Source organism: Leucoraja erinacea, chromosome 23, assembly GCF_028641065.1.
Source record: "Leucoraja erinacea ecotype New England chromosome 23, Leri_hhj_1, whole genome shotgun sequence".
In the NCBI taxonomy this organism is placed as follows: Eukaryota; Metazoa; Chordata; class Chondrichthyes; order Rajiformes; family Rajidae; genus Leucoraja; species Leucoraja erinaceus.
Window position 1 is genome coordinate 33,627,494 of NC_073399.1, and position 12,873 is coordinate 33,640,366.

The 12,873-nt window shown below is 43.0% G+C and overlaps 1 protein-coding gene across 1 annotated transcript in view; it reads right to left on the reverse strand.

Moving 5' to 3' along the window:
• Nucleotides 1-2,908: 2,908 nt before the first annotated feature.
• Nucleotides 2,909-12,873, reverse strand: part of LOC129708469 (polycomb protein suz12-like) — a 56,517-nt gene continuing 46,552 nt past the window's right edge. The window contains exons 12-16 of the mRNA XM_055654271.1: nucleotides 11,544-11,687; nucleotides 10,324-10,481; nucleotides 8,249-8,447; nucleotides 7,205-7,284; nucleotides 2,909-5,378 (exon numbers count right to left, since the gene is read on the reverse strand). Of these exons, the coding sequence (XP_055510246.1) occupies nucleotides 5,033-5,378; nucleotides 7,205-7,284; nucleotides 8,249-8,447; nucleotides 10,324-10,481; nucleotides 11,544-11,687 (927 nt within the window). The 3' untranslated portion in view covers nucleotides 2,909-5,032. The remainder of the gene's footprint in view (nucleotides 5,379-7,204; nucleotides 7,285-8,248; nucleotides 8,448-10,323; nucleotides 10,482-11,543; nucleotides 11,688-12,873) is intronic.

Sequence of the window (12,873 nt, forward strand, 5' to 3'; positions counted from 1 at the left end):
AAAGCCCAGTCCATTTCACAAGCCGGCCCCCTCCCCATCTACACTTCACACCACCCAGGGAAAGCAGCTAGTGTCATCAAGGGAAAGCAGCTAGTGTCATCAAGGACCACCTGCACTCTGGTTATTATGTCTTCTCTCCTCCTCATCAGACCAGGAGGGGCACTGAAGCACCTGGAGTAAAGCAATATCCACACACTAGGCCACTTACAATTTTACAGTCAATCAGCATACAAAAGCCGGATCTCTGGCGACTGTGGAAGGCTGCAACTCAAAAGCCCGCTGCGCCACTGTGCCGCCCCTGGGTAAGTCTAAAGGCCCCCCCCCCCCCCCCCCCACCAACTCAAAACGTCACCTATCCATTCCCTCCACAGATGACCCGCTGAATTACTTCAACATTGCTTTAGGAAAGAACAGGAAATTGAGAGTAAAGATGAAACAAAAGAAAGCACAAGAATAATTTACATCTCAATGCCTAGGATATTGGTATTAACAGACAGCAGGTAACTACAGTTGCCATTCCAACACAACTGGCTGCAAAATCCAACTCAAACACCAACCAAGCTGACGACTGAAAAATAAAGATGCTCTTGTCCTGTCGGGCAGGCAATTTAAAACACTCTTTTTTGCAATGTACAACTCCAGCCCCACTTTCAACTAGTGAATATACAAAGCAAGGACACAAAGTGCTGGGCCATTGCGGGCTCCACCTTTCCTTCATGATCGTTGCTTTTTGCATCTCTTTCATTCATTTGTTCTATTTACCTTCTATATCTCTCGTTTCCATTTCCCCCCGACTCTAGGTCTGAAGTAGGACCTCGACCCAGAAACATCACCTATTCCTTTTCCTCCAGAGAAGCTGCCTGACCCATTTAGTTACTCCAGCTTTGTGTCTATCTTAAGTGCTGGAGTAACTCAGCAGGTCAGGCAGCATTTCTGGAGAACATGGATAGGTGACGTTTCGGGTTAGATTGAAGGGCACCTACCCATGTTCTTGAGGGAGACTCCTTGACCCAGAGTTACTCCAACACTTTGCGCCCCCTTTTTTTCCTAAACTAGCAGTTTTTCGTCTCTGCGATATATACAGCAAATGACACTGAGACCCGATTCCTGAGACATGTTCCCGATGTTGGGGGAGTCCTGAACCAGGGGCCACAGTTTAAGAATAAGGAGTAAGCCATTTAGAACGGAGACGAGGAAACACTTTTTCTCACAGAGAGTGGTGAGTCTGTGGAATTCTCTGTCTCAGAGGGCGGTGGAGGCAGGTTCTCTGGATACTTTCAAGAGAGGGCAAGATAGGGCTCTTAAAAATAGCGGAGTGAGGGGATATGCGAAGGAGGCAGGAACGGGGTACTGATTGGGGATGATCAGCTATGATTACATTGAATGCCCGAAGGGCCTGCTCCTGCAACTATTGTCTATTGCTCCTAATTCCTAAAACACACACCACCAAAATAATTAAGACAGCTAACAGATAAAAGGTAAATGCAATCCACACGCAGAGACAATCACAGTATTTATTTATTCTATATTAGGCCTCATGCAACATCCCATTTACAATTCAGTTTTCCCCCACTAAGTGACTATGGTGAGGTAGTTCTTCAAAGGTTTGAGATACTTTAGAAATATGGTAGAAAAATTGAAATTAATTGAATGGATGAAAAATTGGCGAATTGCTTGTTCCACACTTGAGCACTAATATGGTTGGTTTGGTGATCATGGCCCGTGTTACACAGATAGAACGCCAGAATGAATTTGCCACGACCCCGGTCAATTCCGTACCCCCCAAACCTTACCACAGCACAAGGCAATCACCACATGAATATGTACACAGAGCATAGAGTGGGGAGAGGTTACACATTATGCAATGCATGGTCAAACAAAACAAAAACACAGAATGAAACAGTTTAACGACAAAATTGAAAGTGTTTTCGTGTGTTACCATTTCCTCAATTTATCAACCAAATAAAGATCAAGGAACTGGAGTTCTAATTAACCATCTACACTGTGTCAAACAGCCAACAGTCCCAATTTGACCATCGTATTTGTACACTGGGCAGTTAAAACAGCATTTGACCACTCAGTCCCAAGCATGAAGAAATGATCTGGGCCTGAAGGGCACCTATTGTCTTGCCTTGAAATGTCCTCTCTCCATGTTGTCAAGGGATACTGCCTGACTCGCTGAGATACTCCAGTACTTGGTCCCACTCAAAGCAGGTGGTCGGTCTGTTTACCGGCAGTCACAGCAACTCTGCTCTCCCCATTGCTATCCATTCGAGACATGCCCATGTGCTACAGTAGGGTACAAACGTCCCCTAGTGAAACCTGATTCTTAGCACATTACTGCTTCTCTATGCATGGTAAGGAATTATTTTACACTTCCCAATAGGTAAATAATATGGTTTACCCCCATTTGCATTATCTCCAGTCAGCAAGGAATTCATGCAGAGGTCCCAGGCAATACATTTGGTGTCCGATGCATTTACAGGGGCAACAGATCCACTCATGTTCACCAGTGTACACTGACTGGTGAAGGTCGAGTGAGCTTAAACTTTCAATGATGGTTTGGAGAAGCATCTGATGCTGCCTGACACACCATCACAACAGACCCCCCACCCTCTCTGCACGTCCCCCAAGCCTTTCCACTCGTCACTTTCATTTCATGTTTCATGTCATTTGTGTTTTATGACAGTTGGCAGATCAATTTCCCTCCTGGGATAAATAAAGTTATATCGTATTGGATCGTATCTCGGGGGTCAAGACAGCACCTTTCATTGTAATTTCTAATAGATGGTCCGAAAGAGAGTTAATCACTGCGTTTGAACATCCAGCAACAATTTCCTTTCAGGTTAAACAGAGTGCGTAAATCACCTAGTCACTCAAGTTCCACTTTATTAAGGAGTCGTCAATCTTAATTTCTAAATTCAGATTTTAATTTACGTTTTGCAAGGTTGGCATTATAGGCATTCAGTTTGAAGTAGGAAAATTGCTTATTTTATTTATTTTTTTAAATAGAAAAACCCATTAACATTTCGATGACCAGTTTGGTTACAAAACTGTGACAGGAAGGTGCGGGGTCTTTTTTTTTTTATAAAAAAAAACGAAATGTCAGTGTAAAATATCACGAAATCCAAAATTTCCAGCATTAATTCAAAACCTTGGGCTGTCAAACTGTGTCGACCGTGCCAACCATCCGTGGCAGCCGAGAATTACTTTGCTTAGAAACATTAGCAGCGAGAAAAACACTACAGCACCCCAACCGAAAATACAAAAAAAAGATCTGATTTACATGTGCAGAGCATTAGCAGGTCAAAGCCACAAACAAGAAAGCAGAGACTATACAGACACCCGGGGGAAAAGGGATAAAACGATTCACAGAAATGCATATTGTTACAGCTGGGAATAAAGAAAAATCAGCCATTGATGGGATATAGTAAAATTCAACATGTTATCAATCAAACAGCAGCACCCTTCCCTCTCATTTTAAATAAGTTTTTTTCCTACAAAAACAAGAAAAAAAGTAATCTTTCTGAAAGTTTTCAAAATAGACAATGTTACTTGGCCCAGTGTTTACTGAATTAAAAAAAAAACCTGCATTCCTTATACTGCACCAGTAGAGGCAGAGAAACACTTTCCATTGGAAAAAAATCTGTAAACATTAACATAACTCAGAAATGTGTTCTACCTGCACAACGGATTTATCTGATGTGACAAAATACTGCGTAAAATACATACCTCTTATCCGTCTTTTTTTAGTGTCTCTTGCAATAAATACCTTGTGGTCTGGTAACAGGAAAATAAAAACATAATAGTATAAATTGCACAGAGAGGTGAAGTACTTCTGGCCAAGTGTTGTCCCTTCTCACCCACTCAGTTCTGGAGTGGTTCAAAATGCCTCCGACTTTATACAGTGTTTCTTTACTGTTGTTAAGACAAGCTTGGCATGACCACCACAAAGCAATCACAGCAACACTGGTCCAAATGGCTTTCCCCTCCCCTCCTTTATACGTATCTTTCCCAAGTTGCCGTGGAGAAGGTAGATCCGACAACACCAGCGCAAAAAATAACGGTGAGACACAGCAGGAAGTAACACACAACAACCGACCCCAAAACTTTTGTGTGTGTTTCTTAAAAAAAAAAAGCCTAAATGAAGCACATCACGCGTATGCTTTGGCATAACAGCAAGCTGAAAGCAACAAAACAAATGCAGAAAAAGGCTTAATGTAAGAGCAAAGGACACAAAGAGGCACATGAGCAAAGAGTAGAAATGTCATCTTAAAACAGAAATTATAAAGACTTAAAAAACAGGAGTCCTTTCCATAAAAGGAAGATTCGCACTGCCCCTGTGTCACTAGGAAATTGAGACCGAGATATAGACAATATTTAAATTCCACTTGTTTTTTTGAAAGAGAGGATTTGTGTTACACTCGTGAAATACAGCATATTTCATCTAAAGTACATGCTTTCTTCAAAAAAAAGAATGTGAGGTGAAACACAATCCTTTCAGAGATTCCTTTATCACAAAAAAACACTTCTGAGATAGATTTTAAAACTATACAATACCGTTTTTTTTTTTTTTAAACTGCCAATATGATGGGTGAAATATTTGGTTTTTGTAGCCAAAATAAGATATTCTAGAAAGAATGATTAGCACAAAGAACATCTGTAGGCAGATGAACCGTGCTGGCTTGGTTCACTGTGATGAATGTAATGTCTTTTTAAAATTGTACTCCATCAGCTAAAATAAGTACAAATAAATGAACACACCAACATTTACAAGAATAAAGTATCTTAATACAACACTGCTATCTTGTTTTACTCAGTTAATGATTAGCCCCGTGTTCATTGGGAGCGTGCCAACTGCAGCTGCGATGCATACAAATAAATCCCCATCTGCACCTTCTCTCCTCACTGTGATGTCCCTACTGTGTCCAGAGAAAGGCAAGGACAGGGGGGGGGTGTGGGCAAAAGGATGAGGGGTGGGGAGGTGGTGGGTGTCGGGTCAGGGAAGAAGATGGGGGCGAGTGGTTTGACTTCAGAGTTTGTGCCTTTTGCTCTGTTTGGTGACACCTGAGGAGAGAATGTCAGTGCTGGTCGCTTTGTCTCTCAACGCCGCACCACTGTCTTCACTGTTCAGCTGACCGTCAGCTGCCGCCTCCTGTCTCAGTTTCAAAGCCAAGTGATCCCTCTGCAGCTTCTGCTGCAGCTCCCCGAGCCTGGCCATCACTTTATCTATGGTGTTTAAATTAATCAAGTTGAAGTCGTGCATGCTAACCAGGTGGAGCAGGAAGTTCCGACACAGGCACCTCTCAACTATTCTTGGTCCACAAGTCTCTACAAAGAGCAGGCAGGATTGATGCATCTGATTGTCAGCGATGAACCTGCAGAGTAACAACAGCCCATTAATACAGATACACGGGACTGCAGAGTAACAACAGCCCATTAATACCGATAATGAACTGTAGAATAACAGGAGCCCATTGAGTCATTCAGCCCCTGCACATCATTTGATGAGCCCATAATTGAAGGATGCCCCTTTTTAGGCTGCAAACATATTTTGGAAACATGGTACATAAACATTAATCCTCAACTGCAATCACCATTTTTTATGTTTTTATAATGGCAATTCTGAAGGCAACGGCACGTCAACTCCATTGGAAGAGGGATGTGTGTGCTATGGTGCAATGGTGGTATGGCCTTGTATACAGGGACCCAGCAAACCACATTTGGAATACTGTGCCATTTGTTTTAGTCTCCCTTCCCAAGGGCAGCACAGTGGCGCAGCGGTAGAGTTGTTGACATACACCACTTGCATAACCCACCAGGGACACGGGTTCGATCCCGACTACGGGTGCTGTCTATACGGAGTTTGTACGTTCTCCCCGTGACCTGCGTGGGGTTTCTCCGAGATTTTCGGTTGCCTCCCATTTTCCAAAGACATACAGGTTTGTGGGTTAATTTTGTTTGGTGTAAGTGTAAACTGTCCCTTGTGTGTGTGTGTGTTAAGTGTGCGGGGATCTTTGGTTAGTGCGGGCTAGGCGGGCCTGCTTCCGTGCTGTATCTTTGAACTAAACCAAAGTACTTGTAGCAGAGGAAGTACAGGCACCTCATGTTTTATACGGGGATTAAACACTTCAAAAGCGGGTAAATCAAACCTTTTCCAGGCACCGCACACGCTTGGTTATGTTGCCATATGGTGCGTGTTATTCAATAGACCATAGGTGCAGGAGCACCGCCATTCACTGTGATCATGGCTGGTCATCCCCAATCAGTACCCCGTTCCTGCCTTCTCCCCATATCCCCCGACTCCGCTATTTTTAAGAGCCCTATCTAGTTCTCTCTTGAAAGCATCCAGAGAACCGGCCTCCACCGCCCTCTGAGACAGAGAATTCCACAGACTCACCACTCTCTGTGAGAAAAAGTGTTTCCTCGTCTCCGTTCTAAATGGCTTACTCCTTATTCTTAAACTGTGGCCCCTGGTTCTGGACTCCCCCAACATCGGGAACATGATTCCTGCCTCTTGTGTGTCCAAGCCCTTAACAATCTTATATATTTCAATGACATTCCTTCTCATCCTTCTAAACTCCAGAGTGTACAAGCCCAGCTGCTCCATTCTCTCAGCATATGACAGTCCCACCATCCCGGGAATTAACCTTGTAAACCTACGCTGCACTCCCTCAATAGCAAGAATGTCCTTCCTCAAATTAGGGGACCAAAACTGCACACAATACTCCAGGTGTGGTCTCACTAGGGCTCTGTACAACTGCAGAAGGACCTCTTTGCTCCTAAATTCGATTCTTCGTGTTATATTCCAGAAATAGGAGAGCATAAACTAAACTGTGGCAATAATTAGACATTCTAAAATTGTGTAAATCAAGCACGCGGGAAAGACGAGGTGCCTGTACACCTCTAGGGGTGCAGTTCACCCGTGACACTTAGATTTCCACCCAAATGCTTTTTTGTTTTGTTTTTACAGTACTAACTTTGAAATTATTCTTTACTGTAGTAGCATGGCAAAAGATTCAGAGGGGATTCAGTGGGCATGTGCGAGAGAGAATGAATTGGAAGGGTACAAGAAATAAGTCTGATGGGAGTTGCTCTGACAGGTGATAGCAAAGATTTGACGGGCTGAACAGCCACCTTCTGTGTCACAGCAAGTCCTTCCATCCAGCTCAGTAGTAGGTGAATAAATAAGAACAAAACTTGCCCATGTTTCATAACGTGCAGGTTCCATAGTTTCATCACTTCTTTCTCTCCTTCATTAACATCCGTGAACTCATCGATTTGCTTTTGGGAAAAAAAATGACAAGGTTCATATAGACATTGGTGGAAATTTTGTCCAGGTTCAGTTTGGCTCAAGAGAGCTCATGGAAAACCATTGCAATTTATCTAGTTTAAACCATTACAATACTTGTGCTGCAGTGAGGGTTTTGTTTTTACAGTACTAACTTTGAAATCTAAAGTATAATGTTGTAAATGTTATGTCACTGCACCATTTACAGTATGGCCATGGTGGAGACCCCAAGTCTTTGGTGTTATATACCTAGCTCCACAAAGAGGACGTCTGGCCTCTGTGCTAAATGTTAGGCAGTAAAATCTCATGCCCGGTGAGAACAAGATCCAGTTGAGCCGAAACTCTGCTCTTCCACCTACCCATCTTTCCCTCCCGCCCTCCACAACCTGGTCAAATAGTGAGTCAAGAAGCCAAGTGCTGATGTTGGTATGGTTATTATATTGTTATTTGTTCAGATGTTATGGGAAGAAGGCAGGAGAATGGGGTTAGGAGGGATAGATCGACCATGATTGAATGGCGGGCCGAATGGCCTAATACTGCTCCTATCATATGACCTTATAACGATGAAACAATGCAATTCTCACTTTCAGCAGCATAGCAAGCCTATAAACACAGTATTCATGCATAACATAATAAACAAAAAAAATTAAATCAATTAAACCCCCCAGTACTAGTGCAATACTGAGTGGGCACGTGCAAGGACCATCAGCATCAACAGGAGTCTGAAGTTTGTGGTGGCCAACCTGCTAATAGACGCCAATATCGTACTACCCCACACCAAGTTTATTGAACGGCATGAAATAAAGAATACTTGAAACACTCAGCATGTCAGGTAGCACTTGTGGCAAGAAGAAACAAGTTGAAATCACTTGGTTCTCTCTCCACAGATGCTGCCTGGCCTGCTGAACAAGTCCAGCAGTGTGTTGTGAGCAAGGCAGAAGGCAGAACATGACTAACTGTAATGGTTTTCTCCCGCAGCCACTCGGGGTCTTTCTCATCCTCACTGTCCACGTCCATCTCCTGCGGCCTGAGGGGGAGACAGGTGTCACTGTGGAAGTAAAGGCGGTTGTGGCCACTGATGTATGTCCGCTGCTGCTCCACTTCTCCATCTTCAGACTCCAAGAACTCCGACAGACTTGGTTTAGTACGTTTTGGTCTTAAAAATAAAATGTTGGTGGAAAAAGTGAATCCATTGTCCTTAGTGTCCACGATCCAAACTACACATACACACTTAATATCACAGAATCATGGAAATAGACCCTATGGCCCAACTGGTCCATGTCAACCAAGATGCCCCATCTACAGCAGCCCCACCTGTCCATGTTTGGTCCAGATCCCTCTAAACCTTTCTTATCCATATACCTGTCCAAATGTTTTTAAAATGCTGTTATACTACCAGTCTCAACTACCTCCTTTGGCAGCAAGTTCCATATACCTAACACCTTCTGTTAGAAAGTTGCCCTCAGGTTCCCATTAAATCTTTCCCCTCTCATCATAAACCTGTGTCCTCCGGTTCTTGATTCCCCAACCCCATGTAAAATCATTCTGTGCATTCACCCCATCTATTCCCTTCATGATCTTATACAGCTCCATATAGCCCCGACCACGGGGGAACAATGGAGGAGGACTGACTGTACTTTGTGCCTTCCACCACAGTGAAGAATGCTGTGGTGGATGTTTGTGTTAAATTTCATTGTGTATTGCGTGTTCTATTTTGATTGTACCGCTGCTGGCAAGTTCATTTCACTGCACTTTACTGTGTATGTGATTAATAAATCTGATTGATTGAAGATCACCTCTCTCCACGGAATGGTCCAAGCTTGCCCAACCTCTCCCTATATTGCAGGTCCTCAAGTTCCGGCAACATTCTCTTAAATGTGAAGATAGACACAAAAAGCTGGAGTACTCGTATATTTCCGCCGCATGCTTTCCAGCTTAATAACATCCTTCTGATAGCAGGGTGACCAAAACTAAACACTACTCCAAATGCTGCCTCACCAACATCTTGTACAACTGCAACTTAACACCCCAACTTCAAACCTAAATACCCTGACTAATGAAGGTCAATGTATCGAAAGCCTTCTTGACCACTCTCTCGACCTGTGACACCACTTTCAAGGAACCATGTACCTGCAAATCCGTGAAAGTACTGGAGCAGATAGAGGGATCTATGTGGAGCACACAGAGAGCCTATGAGTAATCTGACAGTGACGTTAGTCTCCCCACCGTTTACATCAGCACACAGGGTGGTTTGGAGCCATTTACACCCAGAACTATCTTCTGCTCCACCTATGCACCCATTTTTCAGTCCAAAGCACACAATGTAATTGATTATAATTTTTTTGAATATATCACCTCAATTGTTTTTCTTTATTCTTTTGTCTCAGCTTTGGATAAATATTAAAACCGAGGAACAATTATGTCCAGAGCAAGCGAATGTGTTAGCGGAAACGATTGTGTTTAATGTGCGTATCATTCCCAAGACTCCACGAGTCTGTTGGATTAATTACATAGAAATCCTGCATACACAATAACCCCACAGCAAACTAGTGAATCCCTAGACAGTGGTAAATTGCACACGTAACCCAATCATGAGAGGAACAGATCGGGTGAATGCAGGGAAGGTAGCAGTATACGTTCATAAGTGATAGGAGCAGTATTTGGCCCATCAGGTCTACTCAGCCATTCAATCATGACTGATCTACCTCTCCCTCCCAAGCCCCATAACCTAACACCCTTATTAATCAAGAATCCCTCAATCTCTGCCTTAGAAATATCCGTTGACTTGCCCTCCACAGCCTTTTGTGGCAACTAATTCCACAGATTCACCACCCTAATTCATTTTCCTCCTTTCTAAAAGGTACATCCTTTTATTCTGAGCCTATTGCATCTGGTGATAGACTCTCCCACTAACTGAAACATCCTCTCCACATTCACTCTATCCAGGCCTTTCACTATTGGGTATCAAGAACCAGATTGCTGCTACACCTATGTGCCCACTCTGGGCTGAAACGCAGCCAGTGTGTCCTCACCTGCAAACCAGGATGTGGGTGACTGGTGTTCTTTTCACCGGACCATTGCGGCTAAAGGCAAAGCCAGGCTGGGAATGAATATCCTGAGGATTCCCTGCGTAGGAGCCGTCGTAACACTCGTTGATGGATACATCTATCCTAGCACCTTTAGGATGAGGCTGTAAAAAAAAGTCATCCTCATGAAGCTTTCAACAGAGCCATTGTATTAACTTTTAGTATTGTGCCGTTAGGAAATGTCTGCAGTGATGAGCAATTAGTTAGAACAGAGAACACTACAGCACAGGGACACGCCCTTCAAGGGATTACATGGCACTAGGAATTAGACTGCAGGAGCAACTCAGCAGCTCAAGCAGCATCTCTGGAGAACATGGTTAGGCAACTCTTCAAGTTGGGACTTTTCTTCAGGTCCCTTAGTATATTCTAAATTAATCTCCTCTGCCTGCACGTGATCTGTATCCCTCCATTCTCTGCATATCCATGTGCCTGTCTAAAGTTTCTTAAACGCCACCACCTCATCCCAAACTGCTCACTTCAAACAGTGTAGCCACAGCATTAAAAGCAACATAAGTGTTTAAAAAACGGATTGAAATTAAAATCGCAAATGGACACACATGGATATAGTGGGTCGAAGGGGCTGTTGTTCTGTACAATTTTATGACTTTGCAAGAAGCAAATTTATTGAATTTGGTCACAAATTATAACCCATTAAAAACTGACCTTCCAGATTACCCAACACAATGGCAAGTTCAAGGTTTCACGGCCAGTTTATTGTCACATGTATCAATTCAGGTACAGTGACATTTGAGTTCAGATGTATGTCGGAAATTATTTTTTACTATTACTAATTTTGAAAATGTAATCTTTGTGATAAGGCATTTGCAATATTAAGAACAAATCACTTCAGATATTTACAAAAAAAAAAAAATCAAGATTCCTTAATAGACACTTAAATGTAGACATTTTAAATTTCGGACTGGATTAATAACCACTGCAGAATTGTCTAATCATAATGAAACAGTAGTGTGTCACAAGTATTCATTGGAGATCCTTATAAGGAATAACCCACTAGTCACACACTGGCCTGGGCTTCATCATATTTATCTTGCGTAAAGCATAAGATGTTCAGTAATGGGGAAAATATATTTTGCAGATGAGAACATTTGACAGCATGGTAGCTACTCTTAGACACAGGGCAAGGGATTTGAAGAAAGAACACACACCACATAATTGAAGATAAACCTGCTATGACAAAGCTTGAGGTGCTTCAGCAGGCTGTAGAGCTTCCGACAGTTTAGTGTGCACCAGGGACAGTGCAAGTCATCTCTGGCTTCAGTTTGCTGCCGTGTGTTGTTGTTATAAAGAAACTGCAAAAACAAATTGGGATGTTAAGAGAAAGAATGAGGACATGTTCAGCTTTAAGTCGCACATCATAACTGACACAGGCCTGCTGGTCACGAATGTGAAAGGTTGCATTTTAAATATAGCTACCATATGGCAATTTGTTTTACATACAGGGAAATCACAATTGAGACTATCGAGATACAGAATGGAAGCAGGCCCTTTGGCCCATCTAGTCTGCACCGACCAGCGATCCCCCCCTTCTCACTAGTTCAGCGTAATCCCACTTTCACATCCATTCTCTGTGCACTAGGGGCAATTTACAGAGCCCAATTATTCTACAAACCCTTGCGTCTTCGGGATGCGAGAGAAAACCAGAGCACCCAGAAGAAACCTTTGCAGTCCTAGGGAGACCGTGCAAACTACACATAGACAGCACCCGGGGACAGGATTGAACCCTGATCTCTGGTGTTGTGAGACAGCAGCTCTACTTTACCAACAGCACCAGTCTTATTGCATTTAATAGAAAATAAGTTGCGCCCTGATGAAATACAAGACCAGTTGGCATCTTGAGTTAATTGGCATGAAAGTAGAAACTGCTAAAACTGTTAATCTTCAAGATGTTGCATTTTATTGAAGTAGTTCTGCAGTTAGCCAGTGTGAATTAACTTTAATGGTAGAATCTCAATTACAAAATATTCTATTAATTCCAAGGAACTTGCACTTGTTTGAAATGAGATTGAAACTAAATATTTAAACTCAACTTCAATCCGTGTGAAGAGCCAAGGGTTTGGCTCCAGTTCACCATTGTAGCTTTTGTTTGGGGGAGGAAGGGGAGGGCGGGAGATTGCAACAACCCACCATCATGTCTCCCAAGTGTCCAAATGCCCAACAGTTTGTCCCAACTGAAACAGTTTTGCATTGCTACAGATTCTAGCGATGGTTTCAATATACCTGTAGATGGATTCCATGTTTGCCACACCCGCTATATGGCAACAAGAACTGAACACAATACTTCAGCTGTAGCTGACCACTGTTTTGGTAGGAACTGCAGATGCTGGTTTAAACCGAAGATAGACACAAATAGCTGGAGTAACTCAGCGAGTCAGGCAGCATCTCTTGGAGAGAAGGAATAGGTGAATAGATGGCATGTCACCTATTCCTTTCCTCCAGAGATGATGTGTGACCCGCTGAGCTACTCCAGCTTTTTGT